Source organism: Solea senegalensis, linkage group LG6, assembly GCF_019176455.1.
Source record: "Solea senegalensis isolate Sse05_10M linkage group LG6, IFAPA_SoseM_1, whole genome shotgun sequence".
Taxonomy (NCBI): domain Eukaryota; kingdom Metazoa; phylum Chordata; class Actinopteri; order Pleuronectiformes; family Soleidae; genus Solea; species Solea senegalensis.
The window spans coordinates 26,816,258-26,840,326 of NC_058026.1; the positions used below are offsets into that span (position 1 = coordinate 26,816,258).

General features: G+C 39.2%; 1 protein-coding gene across 1 annotated transcript in view; it reads right to left on the reverse strand.

The window, feature by feature from the left end:
• The window catches only part of LOC122771694 (VPS10 domain-containing receptor SorCS1-like), a 186,640-nt gene extending 166,909 nt beyond the window's left edge, over positions 1-19,731 (reverse strand). Inside the window, exon 1 of the mRNA XM_044029405.1 lies at positions 18,958-19,731. Within this exon, the coding sequence (XP_043885340.1) occupies positions 18,958-19,623 (666 nt within the window). The 5' untranslated portion in view covers positions 19,624-19,731. The remainder of the gene's footprint in view (positions 1-18,957) is intronic.
• Between the last annotated feature and the right edge of the window lie 4,338 nt (positions 19,732-24,069).

Here is a 24,069-nt window from a genome sequence, read left to right on the forward strand (position 1 = left end):
TCTTCCTTTATGTGTGAACCATTTATTAAAAATGGTTTCCATTCGGTCAGAACTGCAGCAGCAGTTGAACACGTTCCTGCTTCATAAATCCTCCCTGTCGTCTCCCGCGTTGGTCAATCAGTCCTCGTCACTTATCTAAAAGCAGAGCGTGCAGCGGGAAACCTCACGGGCAGCTCACCGTCATTAGTTTTACCAGCACTTGCAATAGTGATGGTGTTAATGTCGGAGGATTCATCTACAAACTACAGTTAAGACAGAGAAAAATGTTCCCAAGGCTCAAAGCCAAGGTAGGCAATCTAATTCAGAAAGACTGAAAACACGGCCAAGTGCCCAGGATGATGGATAGATAGATAGATAGATAGATAGATAGGTAGGTAGGTAGGTAGGTAGGTAGGTAGGTAGGTAGGTAGGTAGGTAGATAGATAGATAGATAGATAGATAGATAGATAGATAGATAGATAGATAGATAGATAGATAGATAGATAGATAGATAGATTTGACTCCTGGTTCTTTGGGCGTGGTCCAAAAATATGCAACGGATAATAGGCCACTAAACTGACTTGAGGTGAAGGACTGGTGACCTGTCCACGGTACTGTACCCCCCCCTTTGCCCTACGTCACCTGGGATTGACCCTCACGTGGAGCTCAAAGCTGCTAAACACTACAGTTTTGCCATTCACCCGTTCACGCAGCATCCCGTAGAGATATGTAGACAAATAGAGCCGGGAATTGAACCCACAACCCACAGTTGATAGACGAGGACTCACTCAACCACTGAGCTACCATCACTCTGTGGATATCGGTGTGGGTCCAGATAAAACGGTGTCTTGGGTCCGGCTCTGAACTGCTGTCCGCGTGTTAGTGACTCCTGCTGCACATTAATCATCAGAGAGTTGTTTCAGATTAACTGTCCATCAAACAGCCACGCACCGTCAGAGCGGTGGAGCTATGTTTGCATCTCTGCAGTCTGCTGGGATTATCTTTCACACGTTATCTTTAACACATCATCCATTAACAAACACGCTTTAAGTGTCTGGAAATGCTGGTACCGCCTCCGTGACTTTTGTGTCCAGTTCAAATCCACTGTGGTGTTTTGCAGCACTGACGTCGGGGACACCGTGCACTAAGTGTTCATCAGGTAATAGTTGCACACTAAAAATAAATGCTTCATGCTTAATGAAAGTCATCCCTCATCGACGCTTAATTACAAGCGACCATAAAGACTCTGAAGCAGCCAGTTATTTGTACCCATTCCAATTGTGATAATACAAGCTATGAATGATTACTAAAAGAGAACAATATTGTTAAGTGTTTGGCTGATGGCAGGTACACACACACACACACACGCTGCATTGACTACCATTCATTTCAACAGCATTAACCATATCGTTAATGTCTTACCCTAACCATAACCACAACTCATAAACACGTTCCTAAGAAATATGGTTATGCCACTTTAGGACCAGGTTTCGGTCTCCATGAGGACTAATGGGACACTGACATGCCAGTGTTTATATAAACACACACTGCAAGAGAAAAGAAAAGTCGGAATTAAAGCAGCTTTTCTAAATATAAATAAAACAGACTGATTATCATGACTGGAGCTGTGAAACCGGGTCATCAAACGCATTGTGAGCAGGTTTGTTTAATTGGGTTTATTTGTGTTTAAGTGTCACTCACATGTCCATTTCAAGAGCTTCAGCAACAAGGTAAAATAAAATACACACTCACTGCTATCAAAAGCAACAAAACAGTAAGAGCTGAAAAGAAAGACTGTTATTCAGGATCTTTCTCAGCTATTTCCACCACTCTAAGTATCCATGTTTTATCCATGTTGTATCAGACCCGCTCAATTAACTTGACGATCCATCTCATCTGCTGCTCTTGGTAAACGTGCACGGCTCATGAAAAACACAGTTTCTCTCACATCTTCACTCACGGACACGTTCCTGTGCTTTACAGATTGCCAGTGATTCAATTTGTGCCACAGGAATGTACCACAGATGGGACTCGCTGCCTCCAGAGAGGAAGACTGGCTGTGAGAACCATCCTTGTCAATCTGAATTGCTCTGAGACGAAAAGAGGTTTCAAACGAAGCAGATCATATGTAAAAGCCATCAGGGATGAGTGTTGGTCAGTTCTTTTTGCCTTTCAGCTTCTCTCTCTTCAGGGCTCGCTGCATATTTGATTTGGCAGAGATTTTGTGATGTTTTGAGAGATTTTTTTTTACGCTGGATTTCCTTCCTGACAGTGCAGTACAATACAGTACAGTGTCCAATTAACCCAAGGAAGTGAGAACCTAAGTTTTCCACAAGGCTGTGAGCGGCCTCTAGTGTATTAGTTCAAATAATTCTTAATTAGTCTTAGTTAGACAATAAACATTACATTAGTTTCATCTCAAATATTGATGAACAGTTACCAGACTGTTACAAAAATATCTGATTTGCTGATTTAAGTGATGAACAATGTTCTGACTTATTTGTTTATTTGTATTATTTCATTCTCTTCTGAGCAGAACTAAAGCAGTTCAAGTTTTCCCACAAAAAGGCCTACTATTCTGCCCTCGTCAAAGACTATTCTGCCCTCCTTAACTTCCTTCCACATACTGTAGTCAACTGAAACTGAAATGAAGAAATAAATAAAAGCAATGTTGAGCATATTAAGCTCATTATATACGTTTTTCAATCTTGGACTTCATAAACTCCATTTCTACGTAATCATTTAGCTAGCTGAAAAGCCATTAGCATGTGAAGTCACTTGCTTGGCTGTGTATGTATGTATATATGTATATATATATATATATATATACATATATATATATATATATATACACACATATATATATATATATATATACATATATATATATATATATATATATATATATATATATATATATATATATATATGTATATACACAAAATACAAACGCCAAAGCAAACATAGGCATCTTATCAACACTGTACTTACAGACGATGCTTCTTAAAGTAAGTCCAACAGAGGATGGCTGTAGATGCCTTTGCCACCCGTGTGCTCTCTATCAAAGTGTCAGGGAAAAACAAGTTGGTCGCCCACAGGACACCCGGGGCAATAACACACAAACAGAATGAGCACCACCTTGTGGCTACAAAATGAACTTAAAACCCTTCTTTCCTCGGGCCAAAAAACCTGCAGCATACTGCAAAAAGATTTTAGTCTTTCTTCAGCAACAACAACGCATGTTAATATAGTCTTAGTGAGTGTTTCAGGACGTTGGTTCAGTCTTGTCACCGCCGCGTATTAGTCGTTGACGAGTATATCTCGTCTCATCTGCCTCGGTATCAGTCTAAGACTGGTCAAAAGCACTGGATGGGGAAAAAAGGCTTTTATAATGATAAATGATGCACAAAATACCTTAACTTGAATAAATAATCACTGAACAACACTTATGTGTATCTGCACTTAAGATAATGTTTAATCTAAATATACTGTAAATATTAAAGAAACTGGTCATCATAAACTTAACTTTGTCAGATAAACTTTTAGATTTAATGGTTTAATGGTGATTTTGTGACTAAAGCATTTATCAATTTTCCAATAACAACATGTATATTCTTACATAAAAACATAATCTATTATTGTCTCCACTGCAAAAACAGCCCTGACAGAAATGAGACAAATCTATTTTTGTTTTAAGAAAAAGAATCTGCCTGTGGGGTTAGCAGATTTTGTTTGTCTAGAAAATGTAAAATTACTGGCAGTTTCAGAGTGGAATGTGTATTAAAACTCTTTTTTATACACAAGTCTTCCCTTATTGATTAAGCTGATTTTAAACGTGTAAACCTGGTCTTACATTTGAACACACACCAGTCGGCAACAGTGGATTTCAAAGCACGTCCTTAAAATCAGAAATGACACATACATAATGAACACTCTAATCAGGAGCAGGAGCAGTTAGGATTTCATATAAACCATTGTTTAAGCTTCAAGTGACCTGCAATATAAGTGAGATATTCTTATATGCTTGCCAAAAGATTACTTCTTATTTCCCAGAAACAAGGCTTTTTTTTTGTACTTGAAAAACAATTTTTTGTAGTGACACTTTATGTTCTTCTTTAGGGGAGCAGAATATTTGTGACACAGTTTTTGTATAATGTTATACAACATTCAAACAGGTCAGAGGCACCTGATCAGACTCATGAAGGTTGTTTCATCCCTAACCTTCATGACCACTCATTGTAAACTCCTTTTACTGAGACTATAGAACGAGAAGAGGTCATCAGATGTATCTCCATGAACTGACTTTTTCCCGATAATACAAAGTCACTTTAAACTCCTCTGTGTGTAAATGACATTTGCTTCTCTCACTGTCACAAACACAGAGCAATCTGGTCTGAGAGAGGTCCACCTTGAGTACGTTTCACTCACTCCCTTAACAGTGAGTGGCGCTCTTTCTTCTCTTTACAACACAACAATAAGCTTGATTGCCATTGTTCAACATATCACTATCACAGGGAAGTTGGGCTGATGTGTTGTATGTACTGGCACACCTGAAACTGTTACCCTCTTACATAAACATGTCACTTAGGTATACACATCTGAACCATGTTCATTTAAAACTGCAGCTAAATCCTGGATCAGATTTGTATGAAACTCTGTCTGATGTTTTTTTTGTTTGTATTTTTACAATTTTGACCATAAAAAAAATCTACATGGGTAGTTTTTCAACGAAGAGCCCATCTTACTTTTATTTTATAAAAGTCAATTTAAAGTGAAAACAATTATGTGTGTTTCTATAATTCAGTGCTATTGATTAATGGACGACTGATTATTAATCCTTTGAAGTAAACGATGCCAGTCATTGCCAATCAACAACACACGCACCTGCAGTATATCTACCAGATTATCAATTCTATACACTAAAATAATCTGGCATAGAGTCTGTAGAAGAGTCTGTAAAAATCATCTCTGCGTCAGAGGCCTCCATCAACAACAACGTTGTTTTTTCTACTTTGGGCTTCTGAAGGGTTCAGTGTTTTAGTTTTCGTATTGAACATGCTGTAGTGGTCATGTGACTGTCACTGTGATGACCACAAGGTATAAAACAGCAGCAACAGATGAAGGCCTTGATGGTTGAAACATGTTTTTACAGTTTTTAACTGTTGATGTGATTCAATAAGACGTGTAACCATCGCCATAATATATTGAGATAAAACTCGACTGGTCCTTCAGCAGAACTAAAAAAACATTCACCACTCCACAAGTGCAGGCACGGTTTGCAGGTGGATATTGAGTGGACTGTAAAAACACCAGAGGACACAATGACATTGCATGACTGAGAAGAAATTGAAGAGAGAGAAACCAAAAAGTGGTAGCAACCGAAATGAAATTCTCAGAGCACCTGAGGGTTCTGACTGAAATAAAGTGCATTCCTGAGTCCTCACAGGTTGGACTGTGAAACCCCAACATATTAACCACCAAGTGTATATATTTTGTGTCTGCCCACAGGAAGAACGACTGCTCTGGAGAGAGTTTTACGGCAATAACTTCCAACTAAAGGAAATGATGACTTATTTGTGAGTGTTTCACACGGGATTTGTGTTTATGAAAGAGAAATGGAGGAGAGGGGCTGGGAAAGTACAGTTTGTTTATGGGTATATGCAGCCTGATGGCGAGTAAAATGCTGCTCGGTGGAGCGTGACAGCGTCCTCCTGCCTGATCACTCCCAGGCACAAACCCGGAGGATCGCTTAGCCCACACAGTGGCTCCAATGTGTCTTCAGATTCTCTGCTCTCAGCAGAATGTGCTGTAAGTAACGGGTCTGAAAACACACAGATTAGACTCTGCTTGCATTGTATTGGGATTGTGTGCAACCTGACGTGGAGACACACACACACACACTGTGAGAGCGGCATTGTGGGGGCAAGACGCAAGGTGCGTGTGGACAAAAACTCTGTGCAAATATAATACAAATAATTATGACTGCTGCTATAAAACGTAACAATAAAGTCAAATCATCAAGCAACTCATCAGTCAGTACAGTTTCTTTGCCAGACGCAAGATCCATTTATCTAATCCAACTTTATTTGTACAACAACCATAGTGACGTACATTTATATAAAAACAAGGACACAACAGAATTATTAAACACAAAGGAACATACATTCAATTTGATACTTATAGCAGTGCAACCACATGCATCACTGCTAACGCGCGGCACTGAACCTGGGATTCGACAGTCGTCGTTCAAATGTGAAGTGGCAGCTGTGATTAATTCTGCTTGAGCACATCGATCATCTTAATATCGGCACGTATGATAATGAAGCTTTAAAAGTGTAATCAAAGAATTCATGTGCAATGAACTCAAAAGAAGCATATTTCAGATCCAATACTATTGTGTAGCCCCAAAGTTTAAACAAAAGATTCATGTTGTATGCATTTCCACACTATATGCACTTATATACATTTAAAAAATGAGAATCTGCATAAATTTGGTGACATGAGCAGTTCTTGGTACGAAGACACGGCTCTGCTAACTAACTATAGCCACCTCAAAAATCAAGCATCAGGAACGTCCACCGGCAAACATTAAAGAAACAATCTGTGCATATGTCTGTATTAATGACACAATAGTTTCTCTCAGAGAATTGGTTTTTATCAGACCATCATTACATTACATTACATGTCATTTAGCAGACGCTTTGATCCAAAGCTGATTACAATAAGTGCATTTAAACATTTGAGCTAGAAGTAAGTAAGAGCTTCAAGTAAGCCAAACTATAAAGTGCTAGTCATAAGTGCAATGTATAAGCAAGTCCTGTTAAATACTACCTTATGACATTTCTCACGCTGATGATAAGTGATAAAAGTCACCGCACATGAATTAGTTATCTATATATCGATGACGCGAAGGCAGATTCTGCGTAGTAGATACAGCTGTCTTAAATTAGCAACCTATCAGCCAATCAGAAAATAGTATTTATTGTTGCCGGGTAAATACACTGGTTGCAGAATGGACGCGCTGCACTCTGATTCGCACAACTCACACTGCTGGTGTTTGCACATGGCTGCACAACTGGAGTCACGAGACTAGGTTTTCTCACGTTCCTTCTCACACATAAACACTGTAGAGCAGTATTTCCACCGACCGAATAAATAGGAGCTCGCTAAGCTTGCAAGGATTCTTTCGGTGATGTAGTTCAGTGAAATACTGTGTGGTGTCAACAGTATCTTTTATTCTGTAAAGTAAACTGGATGTTTTATTGTCCTACTTTCTCTCCCGCTCAAGCTGAATCCTGTTGAATTTATGCTACACGGACCCAACATGGAGCCTTGAGGGAGACGTTCACAACCAGTGAACTTTGACACATGGACTAGAACGGATGTGTATCAGCTCCGATTGGGGACGCGACGCAGCCATTCCAAAACCTGGGTATTTAGGTTTCCACTGCAAAAATGGCCTTTTTGGTTGTGAAAGGCAAAAATAAAACTATTTATTTTGTTTAGTGGAATTCTTTATTATTAACATAAAATCATCAAACACTATAGCCAACACCGAAGGCACCAAATGGTTTCTTCTTTTTTGGACGGTATGGTGCATTAAATTTTTTTAATAATGTTCAGAAGTATAAATGTGTTTCAACAACACTTAGCTTTACCAAAATGAATTAGCAATAAAACCCATCATCCACATTGTGAAGTTTGCTGTGTTTGCTGGAAGCACAGTGGGGTTTACAGCAGACTCTTATATTTTTAAGATCGTTTCACTTTCAAAAGAAACACATACATTATTGATTTTTCCCACTCTACTCATTTTTTTCTTAGTGTAAAGCACACACACACATAAATGAAAAATCATTTCATTTATTTATTTAGAGGTGGTGCACTGTGAAATCCTTCCAGGAGGTGTTTTGTAAAGCTATAGAAAAATGTTTCTTTCTTTTGTTGTTCTTCTGTAAATGATTTTCCTTGTTTTCCTCTAAGTTAAATGCATGTTGACTGTCTCTGATAAATACATGTAAATAAATCACACATAGGCAGCATATGACCACAGGCAATGATCTCTCCTGGACGTCGCAAACCAACCCCAAACATGAATAAAAGGCAGCATTATGAGCGTAAAGTACCTTGGACAGTAGCTGTTACATACACAGTTGAGCTGACCATTGGTTCCCAGGTTTAACAAGCACCAGACTGTGCCCCTGCTTCCTCTCTCCACCTTGTTTACATGCTCTTTCTGTTTTTTTTCATTGCCATACATTATGAAGAGTATGTGTGGATTAGAACAAAAGGATGAGACGATCGTTGAGACTGAAGTATTGATTTGAAATTGATGGGATAAAAGGATATATGTTGTGCTTTTGTGACCGTTATAATGCTTGATGTTTATTGAAGGAGCCGTGTCCTCATGTCTCTATTCATCACCTGCTTTACACAGGAACATATTACTTCATCTCTGTGATGAACAACGCGTGGCGGCGTATGCACAACACGACACTACTGATTGTATTCATTTTATTCTTTATTTAACCTTTATTGAACCAGATAAAAGACCCATTGAGATCAAGACCTCTTTCAGAAGGGTGACCTGGCCAGGAAAGGCAGCAACACACGTCATAGTTAATGAAAACCAGGGAGATAACAGTTACAAAACATACATTGAAATACAAAAAGTGCAAGTAAATAAACAAAGTGCAGGAGTTATGGTTGTAATAGCAATTTCAGAACTGTCTTTTAAGATTTAGTTCTTAGAGAAACTGAAAACAAATGTTTGTATGTGTCTTCATGGACCTTCGCACAGAGGCCGTCAGTACCATGTGCAGTAATCACGCAGCAACCATGGCTCACTGCGGTGTGGTAAAGGTAAACAAACACGGCTTCTCGACTCTTGTGTCAGTTCAGCTGAGAACGAGGCATAATTAATCGATCGCAAGTGGTGTTCGTCAGACTTAAGGCCTATAGATCAGAAGACCGAGCACAAGCAATGGGTTTTCGTGGTTAGTGCTTGGTAACGCATGGACATACAAGTCTGCACAGCAACGTTAAATCGGAAATTATTTACATTATACTGCCCATTGCTAATGCCAAATCTATGCTACATTATGCTAATGTGACACTTAGCCTTCCAGTGACAACAGCGCTATCTTTAGCCGGGAGACTCCAGAGTTTAATATTTGTCACAAAGCCAGATTGTGTCCATCTGTTTCCCTCCAGGCTCTTGTAAACTCTCAGTGACTCTCTGGAGTAACATGAAGGGAAGTTAATCAGGAAGTTAAAGACGTCAGAAAACTGTAGGTCTGAAATAATGTCATCTCAGGCTGTTTCCAAATGCATAGAAAGCACACCAGGGGCATTATAAGGATGAGATATATGAAGTCTATCAAGTTTTCTAATATGTCGGTCAATCTCTGTTCATTTGAAGTGTGCAGTGAACTCTGACAGTTGAATTCAGCAGCAGCCTCATTATTTTTTGTGGCATCCTTTCCTGCCATGGTAGTGCTGTGATTTGATAAATGTGTTGCACACCTCTTATGCTCTTCACAAAGACTGTTTACCTGCCAGTGACCAAAGCCTACTCATACGTGACTGGTCAAACTAGAGACTGAAATTAACCACTAATCATTTGAAGGATCGCTGTGCAGTCATTGAGTTCACACTGCATGAAGTTGGAGACAAGGAAACAACAGCCCTCAAATGTCCACAATTTATGAGGGATCCACGGCGTGGAGGAGATGTCAGTGCACAGCAGAGATGTGACTGCTGGTAAATAGGGTGTTGCTATGGCTATGGGAGCACATGCATGAACTGAAATAGATTCCCCCCAACACCCGGAGAGGAAGCGCGAGACAACGTGGGCCAGCTGTCACTTTTTCCCGAAATGATGTTCAAATGAATATTACATGACACGTTACGCCTTTGAAGATATTCCGACTGCCCAACAAACACAACAATGACTGAATATCACTCTCAAGAGTCATGTTAGGCTGAACTCTGTCTGCGATTCCTAACAGCGAAGCTAACTGATGAGTCTGCACATGCGTTCATTGCTTTGGATTCCTTCTGTTTTCCAGGCGCTTTGGTAACTTCCTTTTTTGAGGTCAAGCTGAGCTCACAGCACCTCCAACAGGACTATGCCATATGGTAACTAATTCAGACAGTCTGCTGTGCATGTAGACTGTATATTTTGAACTCAAATTGGTTTTTAGATTGAAATTATGTTGCACTGGGTTAGTTACTTTGTACAATTTTGTACAAATTCTGTTTCTAAATGTTCTATGGACCAAACAAATAATAAATGAAGTGAGGAAAAAAGATCGACAGATTAATCGATTATGAAAAACGTTAGGGCTGGGCGATATGGACTAAAAGTCATATCTCAATATTATTTAGCTGAATGGTGATACTTGATATTTATGTCAATATTTTTTCTGTGAAGTAATTGGAGTTTCCCCCAAAGCAATATGGCATATTAGATTATTTTTTATACATATATTTATACAGTGGTTGAAGAGATTTGTCGTGCTTGAACCTTTAGTTGCAACAGGTTTTCAACATTCTTTACACAGAACAGTTTGCTGCTGGTCTTCTCACACTTTAAAACCAAACCATCTCCAAATTATCGAGCCATTGTTCTTTCGTTTACTGACCAACTCATCTTCTGCGGCGCACTCTGTCTCCATGTTGTCGCTGAGAGTAGGTGAGAGAGGAGGGGGAGGGCTTGTTGTCACAGAGTGAGGGAGGCGGAGCAGAAAGTTTGTGTGTGTGTGTGTGTAGGGACACAGGGAGGAGGAGAGTAGAAATAGGTGCGAACTTGCGGCCCATGTATTGTCATTTTAACACAAAATGAACTATATCGATACAAGTGACATTGTCCCATGTTATATCTCATTTAGAAATATATTGATATATATTAAAATATCGAGATATTAAAAAAAGGTTGCCTGACAAGTTTGAAAGTCCCAGGTTTGGGGTTAAAAGTGACAATCCTACAGTGTTTGTCAGATGTTTGTGACGCCATGCTGCCACTTCAATATAAAGTCCATGCATTACTGATAGCTGCCCCTGTTTTGCATCCACAATGACCAGACTCAGCTGTGCTATCTTTTAAGCTAGCATATCTTTGAGCAGGTTTCCTTCATCCTCATATAATACTTATTTTATACAGCACAGGAAAACTACTGTCTTATACCTTCTTCTGTGTCTGTTGGACGTTTTCCATTGGCAGGACAATACGACTTTGGAAACTGAAACGTTTGGTCTGACAGACCAAAGTACTTAATGCCTGACATTTGAAAATGTAAATAACGATGACCCGGTGCATGTTTTACATCCATCTGTGTGATATACCACAGGTCCCACAGAGAGGCTTCTCTTTGCATCTAACCTTTTTCACAGAATCTCAATGCTCCTCTGCTCTGCCAGCACCAAAGTCTCTGCAGGTGCTTGTTTGCTCACTTCACTCTTTCTCTGCTTCCATGATTCTAGAAGGGAGTTGGCTGGTAACAGTTGTCATGAGAACCTGTGACACAGTGATGGAAAACAGATGAAATCAAATGTTGTCATGTGGACTCAGATGTTTTTCCCTAGTCGCATAGTAATTCTCTCTTGAATGATTATTAAAACATGTAAAATTAGCAATCAGAAAGATATCAATACAGTCACGTGTAGCTCAACCCAAAACTTTGCTCTTAAACATTTCCAGAACCCTATAAAAAAAAGAAAACAGCTCAGTCATTTTTTTTTTTAAACTTTATCCTACATTTAAATGTATTATTAGAATTGTATTGCTATTCTATATATTCTGCAAAGTTGAAAGGATTGCATTACTGTAATAATGCAGAATTATGTATTATGAAGTATTATTAATGCTGAAAAGAATTATGTATTAAATATATTAAATACTTTTTAATTGTATCAATAATGTCAGTAAACACATCATTACAGATTATTCAATAGACTGACCAAATTACACATTTATAATTATAACAGCAGCCTGCCAGAAATGACTGAGGAATGATAAAAGCATGCCTGTGCATTGGGAATAGAATGAGACTATTGTATATTATGAATAAAGGTGGCCATTCAGACAATGAACCCTAACCCACTGCAGAAGGACACATTCTTTCCTTCGCTTCAATCTATCGCGACAAGTTCAACACGACTCTCAGATCTGTCAGAGGTTCCTTCTTAGACTGTGGGAAAATCATGTGGAGAACAATTAGGTCTTTCTGACCACTTCCATGCTGTTTTTTTAAACCACATGACGATATATGGAAGAACAGGGGTGGAGCCTGACTAAGAGCTCATCAACTGCACATCCACCTACAACTGAAACTATAGGATGGGGCATTTAGCAAAGTAAGAATGACGTTTGGTGAAGTTAATGACGTTTCGTGAATGAATCTTGATGGTCAGTGATGCTCGCGGTCTGTCAATCATCTGTGGGCCATGTGGTCAGTTGTGAGCTCAGGTCAAACAGCTAAACAACCTCAAAGATCGTGGACTTCCTCTGCATGATCATTGTTCTTGACTTTGCATTTATCAGTGCATAATAATGTATACATAATAATGCGCTTACTACAATAAAAAATGCTGTCACACGAGGCTCCCCAACAGCTGTGAGTGAAAACTCGTGTGAATAGATTTTACTTTGCTTTATTTCCATGAGCAAGCATTTTATTATATAGATTCTAATCTTATTTGAGTGTAACTGGCTGTGTGGTTGATTTCATATTCAGTTCTGCTCTGTGAGGGTTTTATTAAAAGGAAGTTGATAAAAGCAGCACATTAGCCCTAACCCTTACCCAAAAATAATTCAAAATCTGCTTTGAACTCTTAAAACGTCTCTACAACACAACCAATCACAATTTCATTACGGTCCATTTTGGTAAGAAAGAAGTACAGAAGTTACTTTTTACATTTGTAAAAAGGACTCTCGCAACAAGTTAACTAATGTAAAAAAAAATCACTTACACATTACAAATACCTGTTACTAAGGTTGAGAAAAACCAGATGGCTAAGTTTGCGATACATCAGTTACATTTTATTATGATTAGTGTTGAAACATGTTTTAAACTCACTGGAATGACTGAACGATGCCAGCTCCCCCTGGTGGCACAATAGTGTCACAGTTCGTACCACAGAGCCTGTATCCAATATGCATATGGAGACTGAGTCCGATACGTGAAATCAAAAATCAGGCTTTATTGCTCTCTCAAAAACATGTAGAAAAAAGAATGGCAAGACCAGAAAACGTAAACTAGATCCACTTTGATTGTAACGATGAACATGGAGACTAAAAACGCACGGACAAAGGGAAATGAGTGACTTAAGAAGGGGAAAGGGGACCAGGTGCTGACAATCAGGGAATGACACCAGGTGCAAACACTCAAGGTAATCAGACAAGACAAGGACAAGGTAGACAGAGTGCAGACCAACAGGAAACCCTAAACCCTAAATAAAACAGGAAATGACAAAAACGAAAACAAACACAACTAACAATTGTGCCGACGTGTAACAAATAGTCATTAAGTCATTAAGCTGTCCACCTCACAAACAGGTGGTCAGGTGGACAGCAAAGTTAAAGAAGCAAAGTTAAAGGATTCAACACGATGAATTCACTGTGACGGCTTTTTATTTTAATAAAATCTACAGTCAGCTTAACAAACTGAGTACTGAATGGCACATGTGTATATTTTTACCCATGACGCATGTCATCCTACAAGGCTTCATGACTCCTAATTATAACCTCAAATCCAAACTGACATTCAGGCTTCCAGCTCTGTGTGACGATTTGAAAGACAAGCTTTGTAAAATGCCCTAAAGGCTCAATATTAGCACAGCCTTTATCTGTACCCTCTGTCACTTTAGCTCCATGCCATGTTGTTTATGCATGTGCTTATTTATACAGCAGCTAAGACTGTTCCAAACCTAAGACGTCTGTCCCCACTTATAGCAGCAATGATACATATTTAATATTTAATATTTAACCTCTATTCTCACATGACTCACATAGGTTGTGGGTGTCAGCTGAGAGAATATGGACACATTATATCACAGTTAAACAAGCTCATGACCTTGTGGGAGCTCCGGGGGAACTTGGCTTAAAACAAAAGAGCTGGGGTCCCCCAGAGCAAGGTCCCCAATACGCATTGCTCCCCAGGGTTAATTGGACACACTTAATTGACCCAAGCCGTGGCCTCAGTGTACTCCAAGTGTCGGTCCCAAGCCCGAATAAATGGGAGGAGAAGTTTACAGCATAAAAAATCTCTGCTAAATCAAATGTGTGGATAACTAGCGAGGGGTTTGCTGTGGCGACCCCCAGAGGGGGAGAAACCAAAATCAAAACAAGTTTTCCTTATGAAACGATGAACAAGGAAAATGTATTTCCTATGCAAAATGAAACAGGGCTGATAAATAGGAATGAGCCTCTGTTTTGGTCACTTTAGGTCATGAGTTACAGTCGTTCATCACATCCACAGCACAGGACACATGCTTGTTACAGATGGAGCTGAGTGGGGCAGATGTAACACAGTCACTCACAGACTGTGGACAAACTCAGTTCATTTTTTTTTTTTCCCATTGTCTTCAATTCTCAGTCCTTGCTAATCACATTTCAGCTATGACGAAGAAGAAGCAGCAGCAGCCGTTTCGCAAGAGTTTGTTTTGGTTAAGCTTCTCCTTTCAGTGTTAATTCAAGTTTAAAACAAGAATATAGAGGCTTTCACCCTCACTTGCTGTTCCTTTCATGCTCACATTCAGCATAAGCAGGCAAAATGTAAAGTCAGAGACTTGCTTCAAAACTTTAAAAACTATGGAGTTATAGGATTTGTGTTCACACTGGACAAGAAGCAATTTAACCTAAAATGCGACGTCAACAGGCTGCCGGCCACTGATGAGTCATGAGCGCGATGTCCAACACAAGAATCAAAGCTGGCATTTTTAAAAAGCAGCGAGAGCTTTACAGCGAGCAAACATGGCTGTGGTCTATGGACAAGGTGCAGACGTTCCTGTGTTTGAAAAGGAAATAATGAATTTATAAAAAGTCATATAACCCAGTTTTAATTACACAATTACTTGGGACACCAGAGCACTAACAACACTTCATCATGATTAGCTGGTGGTTTTACCTGCGGCTGCTGACATCGCCTGAGATTTTAACGGTGTTTCATAGACACTCCTCTGGTCATGATGATGATTTATTTTCACAAACGCTTTGATGGCTTCTTCAAATTTAAAAACAGGACGTTTCGTTATTCCTCGAAGACGGAAAAACGGTTGTCACGATTCTCACGATTAGATTTTCAGGTCACGATTTGATTGTCAATGTTTTTTTACGGCAGATGGGACTGACATTTTTAGACTTGTCTAATTTATTCTAGGATCATTGGTTTTATGTCAATCATTTTTTGATTCCCATTTCGATTTTGTCTACATGGTGTCATGACTGATAGCATGTCCATCATTCATTTGCAAAGTAACACACAAAGGCCTCATTTTCAGATGTAACTAACTCATTAACTATATGAATGTCACAATAATCAGTCAATTGAAAACTAAGTGTAAAAAGCAGTTTCAGGTTAGCGGGAGGAGCTAACGTGACATCACACTGGGGGAGCGGTTAAATCCTCGATTCAACCTTCGAGATCATGTCTTCCATAAACATGATGGCAGACCAATGGTTTAGTCAATTATGTGCAATGGAATATACCCACTAAAAGCACCAGGATTTGTTTTAATGAATAAAAGTTGGACATATCAATCATTTTCATTAGAAAGGTAGTTATGATCACATGTCCTCTGTTTATGTAGGCAATTGTGCTGCTGGCCTGGCAACCCATGCTGTGTTGAGCGAGTGGCTTTTTTTGTAAAGACTGAACTTGAGCACTCGCTACAGTAGATGACACTACAACTCTGTGGCCATGTCTACTTAAGCAAGGAAAATGTAAAGTCAGAGATTTGCTTCAAAACCTTAAAACATTTCGGGAAAATTTGTGAAAAGACTGTAAACTAGGGAGTCACAGTATGGGTGTTCACATTGGACACCAAGCATGTAACTGTGGTGTCTTGATTCTTTGTTTTCACTTGTGTTGTGGCACATAGATCACTGTGGCGATGTCGACTTTTCACCAAAAATGGGGTCTACAGCTTGTGTTGTTAGCATGTAGCATGTTGTTAGCATGAATCTCAAGCAGTCTTCATTCCCAAACCGTTAGCTTGTGCACAGTGAAGGCGTTTTTATTTAGGTTTGCTGGATTACTGTGACATACGCAGGTGAAAGTGTATTTAAGATTTGTTCCATGCTTATGAGATAAAGCTAGTATTTTTTGATAAAACGTGGACAGAACCAGGTTAGCTTCAGTCCACAGTGTGCTGCTGTGTGACGTTACGACCAAAGCTAAACGACAGAGATCTGGACGTCATGTGACTGACTTTGCTCACAGTGCCATGTTGTTCTGGCAAAGCTTCTGAAAAATGAATGGCACCAGTGCCGGTTTTAAGCTTTAAGAGTCCACTCATGCATTTTAAATCCACAGAGATCGAGCGATATACAGCAGAACTTGACAGACTGAATATATCTACAGTCTATCTGATAACTGCATTTATGGAAAGAGCATGATTCCAGACCAGCAGTATTACATCAATGTCCTGATAAACGTCCCCCCAATAAAACACAACAGCAGGTTTAAAAGACGTCCAAGAGCCTTCAGTGGACATGTCCGCAGCATTACAGAGCAAAGAATTCTGTTCTTTTTAATACAATTCTTTCTTAGCCATTTTTTGAAATCATGCAAATTTGGATGAATGACTTACTGCTAAAGTATCACCACAGTTGTTGAGCATATGCTTTGCAGGGTTTTCCACTTCCAGAGAGTTCTGCAACAATTAAAGGGAAACGAATCCCCACTCCTGCAATCCCAAAGTCACACGGACACCAAACGTATTTCTCTTTCACAAAGTGTCCATCAGAGCTCAACTCAGGTGAAGGACACATTTGACATCATCATCATCATCATCATCTGGACAGCTGCATCGAGTAATAACGCCGAAACACTACGAGGGAGGGATTGTGGAAAAATGCATGTGTGCACACGGGAACACTGTGTCTGTGTTTATTCTCATTATTCTGACAAATGAACGATGCGTCATAGAACGGAACGTGTGTGTTTGTGTGTTCCAGTAAATTCTACCATACAAACGATACATGTTTTTGAATATTAAGCTGTTATTCAGAAACAGTTCAAACAAACAAATACAGATTGTGTCATGAAACGAATGCAATGCACAGAAGATTTCTAGCCAGGGTTTATTTTGCGATCCCTGTCCATTACAGTAAAAAAAAAGGATGAAAAATCCTTTAAAATTACACTATTTTATGACATACAGTCATTTTGAGTAAGTGAATGTGTTCACGTGCTGTATGTGCATAGGTGTATACGCACATACAGTACGTATACACCTATGTACATATGTAATTAGTTCATATAATAAATATCAGCAATCGCATCACAGAAAAAAAATGCTTCATAAAAGTAATGATTTGATCCTTTCTTCAATATTTCTGTTTTTCAGTGTGTCACTTGCAAATGTGTTCTTTCCTCGAGTAACATGGAAGCATGTTGTTATTTTTGAAACACCTTTTTCAATTTGTCACATTTTAAAAGTCATTAAAAGACATTAAACGTCTTGTGTAGCGTGAGTGAAAGAGCCAAGCTGCCGCAACTGCTGCTCATCAGTGATTCACTCTCCTGTTGAACTCAACACAAACACCATGAGAAAGAGAGGGAGAAAAGGGGGAGAGAGGGAGAGAGAGAGAGAGAGAGAGAGAGGGCTATTCAGATCCAAAGTTAGCGGATGCATTGTGGGCATTATGGCTTCACAGAAAGGGCGGTGGAGAGCTGAAATTGCTTCACCTGCAGCAGTTAAGGTCAGAAACACTTTAGCTCGACATGAAGACTGAAGACAAATCCAACAAATCTAAAACACCTCCAACCATGCATTGCATATGTATTAAATGTATCTGAGATAATCTCAGTGCTTCATCTTAAATCACCTTTATTTAAATAGAAACTGAAACTTTTTGTCTAAATACACACACAATACACATGATCAGCAGAAGAGTGCGGCCCTAAAAACAAAGCAATTTATTTAAATAGTTATGTTAATTATATATTTGCTTCAGGGCAGGACACTGTGGCCAACATTTATGTCTGAGTTTTAAAAACAATAATTAAATAACATATTTCTTACTATAATAATGTATACATTCTATATTTAACCTTTGTTTTTGATATGTAGGAACATTAAACTGTGATTTATTCTTACATAATAACCCATGTTGTTATGTTTTATATATCCCTTTTTTATTGCTCATATTGTTTCCAAACAATCTCTCTATCATCATTATTATTATTATTATTATCGTTGTTATTGTTATCACCATTATTATTATTGTTTAATAAAATAATTAATAATGCTATTGATTAATTGATGCCATTGTTATTGCCCATTAAAATATAAAACAATTACTTAGCAATGTGACTTTTTCTTTGCAAATTCATGAACCAATTAAGATAGAAATGTATTATTTTATAATGCAACCAAATAGAAAAAAAAGAGAGAAAAAAGGAAAAGGGATTTTATTATTACCGATATTATTTCTGTGACTCTTCTTCCAGACTGATGGAATATATATGATATGAAGAGTCAAACAGAACAGTTCAATCTTGGGGCCCACGTGAACCCTCTGCATGCCCCTTGAAACGCCCCTGCTTGGAATTAATTAAATGAAACAAGTGGTAGATTGTGCGCGCACACACACACACACACACATCTGTGGTTGTCATGAAGGACCCCGCGTGTAGGCGCAACTCTCCCCCCTGTGTGGTGTCCATGTGTCCGGAGTGTGTTAGCACATACAATATATATGTATAATATAGTATAATACTAATATTAAAGTGGACATAATCAATGACTCACACTGCTGTTCTGGCCGGACCAGTGCACCATAGCCTGGTTGTGAGACGAATCCCCGGTCAAAGCGAACGTGGAACTGTTGACTTTTAGCTCCTCCTGCCTCGGAGCTCCGCTCCATGAGCGCACTTCAGAGCGCGTCACTCTGCGTTCAGCCGCGGAGCCTGCGCCCTCTCCCGGCTTCGGACTGCGGACTCCACTGCTCCTCCTGGTGCGCCTTTTGTATCTGGTGTCACATCTGTGACTACTGCATGAAACTTTTTCCTTTGTTAACTCGCTTTCACCGATGTCACCTTGAGCGCGCGGCTTACTGCGCGTATTCCCTTCCACCCAAGACTCCTTCGTGTATTCCGCCTCATCTGGAGCAGCAGCAGCAGAAGGTGCAGCATCACGGGAACCACCCGCGCAGCGCAGCCGCCGACCCTCGCCACCTGCAGCCCCGGCTCTCCCTGCCCCGTCACCGCAGCTGAAAACTTCTCCTCCTTTCTGTCCTGCCGAGGATCCACTCGTGTCAAATTTCAGCAGTAATTCCTGTGTCCGCCACGCATTTCCAGGCTGACACGACCTGCAAGTTATCTCAGCTTTGGCTGCGTGGATAACACAGAACATCGTGAAGAGCCAAACCCAAAGCGCGCGGTGCCACTTTGGGCAAAATGTGACGCGCGTCTTCATCGCTGGCGGCGGAGAAGGAAAGGATGCTGCGGAGGCAACAACAAGAAGAAAGCCTTGTTGTTTTTTAGTTTTCAGTCCTCGTCTTCCTCTGCTTGTCCTGGATCTTAATTGTCGCTGGGCTGTGGAAGAGTAACTGCTGCGCAAGTTGTGGCGTTGCCCAAATGCAGTGTTGTAAAAAAGTGCAGCTGAGCATAAGTGGTCCAAGTTGAAGGATTTGATCAAATGAAGCCCCGCGCGCATGATGAGGGGAGGAGCTGCAGACTGAGGGATGGATGGAGGATAATGTTGCGACTCTTTTTCCTCCATTTACACCATATTGTTGCTCATAATATAAGCGTGATACGGACTTACGGAAACAAATATTGTTTAATTTAATTCAACTGTGTTTTTTTTTTCTCTCCTCGTGCCACAACTATTCCTGCTGCGCTGTCCACGCACGGTTTCACTTTAATTGTTAAGCATGTTGGTGTGTTTTAATGTGTGTGAAGTGGGAATAAAAAAGCGCCAGCACTGTATTACTAAATCATTAAACACAAAATGATGAAATCAGTCAGTAAATAAAATATATTACAATATAAATATTGGTATGTGTTCACGAGTATTTATTTCAATATTTAGTCCATATTAAAATAACAAAAAAACTGGACTTATTTTACACATTTTGCCAGCTTGTATATTTAGATTATCCTTAAATTTTCCTCCAGGACAGAAATGTGGCAAATTGTAAGTAAACATAACTAAACATTAGTGAACATGTGTGTAATAGATATTGTTCTTCTTTATCAATAAAAACAAAAACTCTAGACAACAAACACTAGACTATCTGGGATAATTATAAATGATTATAACGATGAGTCAGACAGATATGCAAATAAAAGTGCCGGTTCTGTGAACCAGACATTTAATAGGACTGACCATATATGACTCCATATTTATAGTGCATTCCTCTGGTGTGAAGACACAGTAAAAGACAGTATTTATCTTATGCATGATATAAGTGTGACATTACAGAGCAAAGCTGTCAATTTATTATAGGATGGAACAGTTACCCAGTGTTTTTTTTAACAAACAGCCGCAACTCAAATCACGAGGGCAAATCTGTTCACAACGCTGTGAAGAGTTTACAGCTACATTTGTAGCTTTGTAACGGCTTTATATCATTTTGATAAGAAATGATTTCCAAAAAGAATTGAAACATAATTTTATGTATCCTGTTGAAAACATAAATCTCAAATAAAAGGTTGGAAAATTTCTGCTAATTTGTTTGGGGACCCAAATAAAATCTCCGGTGACCCATGTGTGGGTCCCGCCCCAGTCTTTGGAAACCACTGAGACTGACCATTTTTGGATCAATAAATGTTAATTTAAGTGACTTTGTTTCTCATTTGTAATGAATAAGCTTTTATATTTTATCAGATGGAGAAAAAAAAAATCAGTATTGGCATCGGTCAAAGAAAAATCCATATTGGATTAATTGGATTATTAAAATACTCTGGCCATCGCGAACCTATTTACATTCACCTCTTTCAGTCCTGTATAGGTTTCCTATTTAGTGCAGTGTCAGGAAAAAGCAGATTCTATAACTTATTAAAGAGCAATAAAGAATTCATCAGCCTGCGTGGGAACATGAGATTTGAACACATCCTCATCTGCATTCACTTCACAGCTGATGTCACGTCTCTGCAGAATGATATGATGATGCCATGTCTCTATTTTACATTTCTGCAAACTGTGAGAAATGTTACATTTGCACATTCTGTACAGGATTAACACTTAACCTTTTTTTGTTGTTGTTTTTTCATGTTCATGTCAACAGTTGCATACTGATGCAATTGTATTTTAGACACAAAGTGTTACTTGGAGGTGGTGGAGTTAGTGGTGGCAGTGAGTAACATAATGATTATCATGTCCACCTAATGTGTTTAATCACTGTCACACGGCGTGTTTTACTGCTGTTGGATGAGGAATTGAGAAGCAGCTTGAGACACAGAGGCTTGATTAAGGCTACAATATAAATAAAATAAAAGTAAAAACACTCAGACTTGATGATGGATCAGTCACTCCTCTGTGCTGCTCTGATGATTTTGGTCCAGGAGAGGGCTTTGAAAAGCAAACATTTTTTTAAATTGTTCTTAAAATATCTATATCGAGTGTAGATTTTATCCAGCAAACTATTCCATGAACAATGCAATGCTTTGTTTTCATCACCATTTCCTAATTACTTAAACCGATAGTGCTCATGTTTTCTTTGTGTTCTTTTGTGTTGGTGAGTCAGTTATGATTCATTTTATATCACATTTTTAGTCGTAATAAAAAGCAATAACTGTGCAGAGTGAAAACTATAAAACAAGCTTTTTTCTTTTCTTCTTGTTCATAAAAATGAGCCAAGTGAACATTGAACTGTGACATATTTCCAAATTTCACAAATTCAATGCGAAATGAATCAAAAAAAACAATCTGACTTTGTGACAAACAACTTTGGGGTCTAAAGACAGTGTTGTTGTCACTGGAAGGTTAATAAGTGTGTAAGCACAACATTAGCATTAGCAATGGGCAGTGTAATGCTGTGTTAACGTTGCTGTGCAGATTAGCTCTTGATAAATCTAGTCTGAGTCCATGATTTACCGAAAGTTAACCACAAAATCTGTTGCATGTGTTCGTTTCCATCGCTCCATCTTCTTCTGCTCGCTGTGAGCACGTTTCATCGCAGTGATTCACGATCCACCGTCTCCCTGGATCTGTGGGGATCCAGTAAAATGTTCTGCTCCCCTGTCTCCAACGGTTTCACTTTTATGATAAAAACAGTCAGAGAAGAGACAAGTTGCCTGGTTTATGTGCTGTCTTGTATATACATGTGTTGTCTTGTATGAACATGTGTTGTATATACGTCCACAGAGGTGAACAGCGTTGTTTCCTGCCAGAAAACGCTTCCTGGGTTGTGTGACATCTTTTGCAGCAGGTGATCCAGGAGAATTGGTTGCATCACCAAACCCACTGAGGGTGAGCAGAAGGATCACCTACAATGGGACACAGTAGCATGCGTGTATCACACGTAATATACATATTTCAAAGTGAAATCATATAATTTTGTCTCAGTGATTCTGATAACAAGAATAAGTGTGAAAAACAACAGATCTGGAAGTGACTCTCTTTGATATTGGCCCTGCAACTCTGCGAGTGTAATGACCAGAGGATGTGGTGATTGCTGATGAGCTCTCAGCAGCACAAAGGGATGGATAAATGGTCACAGACTACTACAGCAGCTGGCTGCTTTCTAGTTCACAGCAGAGGATGCAGCCATGAGGGAATACAATGGGCAGATTGTGCCTTATGGCTGATTCACATTACAGGCAACAACAAATTAGGATCGAAGAGTAAAGGTGTATACAGTGGAATTAGTGTTAAAATACCAGCAAAAAGGTTTTCTGTTTCCGCTCCTGTGTATTGTGTGTCCGAACAAGTGTGTAGAAACACTCATAATGACCCATCTGTGTGGTGTTTGTAGCCCAGCACTGCTCATTTGACCACATGCGTTCTCCCTCTATTGTTTACACTGTGTGTGTGTGTGTGACACCTAGCAGTAGCAGTGAACTACGTCACACTAGTGTTGAGTCTATTGTCAGTTGCTGCATCATCACTGATTACGATACAGTTCCAAACGTTTACACAGTTGTAACAATATAGTAATCAGTGCTGTGCAGTGATGCACAAATGGCTCTAACAGCAAGTGTATTTGTGCCATACATCGGTGCATGCTGCCATTATGCATTATTATGCATGCTGCATGAACTCATTATTATGCAATAATGTATTAATGACTTAAGTTTTTAAGTATTCATGTAGAATGGATTACTAATTTTTACGCAATAATGATTAATTACTTTTATGTCCTCAGTAATAATGTAAGAATTATTGAATTATTATAGTAATGTCTACTTAGATCTTATGCAGTAATGTATTAATAAGTGGCATTGTACTGAATGTGGATGGAACCGTGTACCACCTCGAGGGGCTTCTGTGTTTGGCTGCTGTGTGTAGTTTAAGGGTTTGTGTACTAGAATCTGCTGCTGGAAATGGCAACGATAATTTAAAGAGGCAACTTTAAATCTGTTTGCAGAGAAAATACGTGCATATATGTGTCATATATTCATACGAATTAGCAAGTTATGGTCGATCTCTCTCAGTTTTCAGTCTATGAAAATCACGGATAGCCTTCAGATTTTCCCGTCATGATGGGAAATAAAATCTGTCAATGATGGAGAATTCTCAGTTAACGCGACTCCAGGATAATGACTCAAATTTAATTTCTCTAAACAGGTTCAGAGTCTCATAGGCCTCCTGCAGGGTTAGGCCGAAGAGAACAACACAGCGAGCAGGTGAATATGTCAGCCCACACTAACAGGCAGGTAAACCAGCCCTTGTGTCAATCAATGTACTGATCTTTGC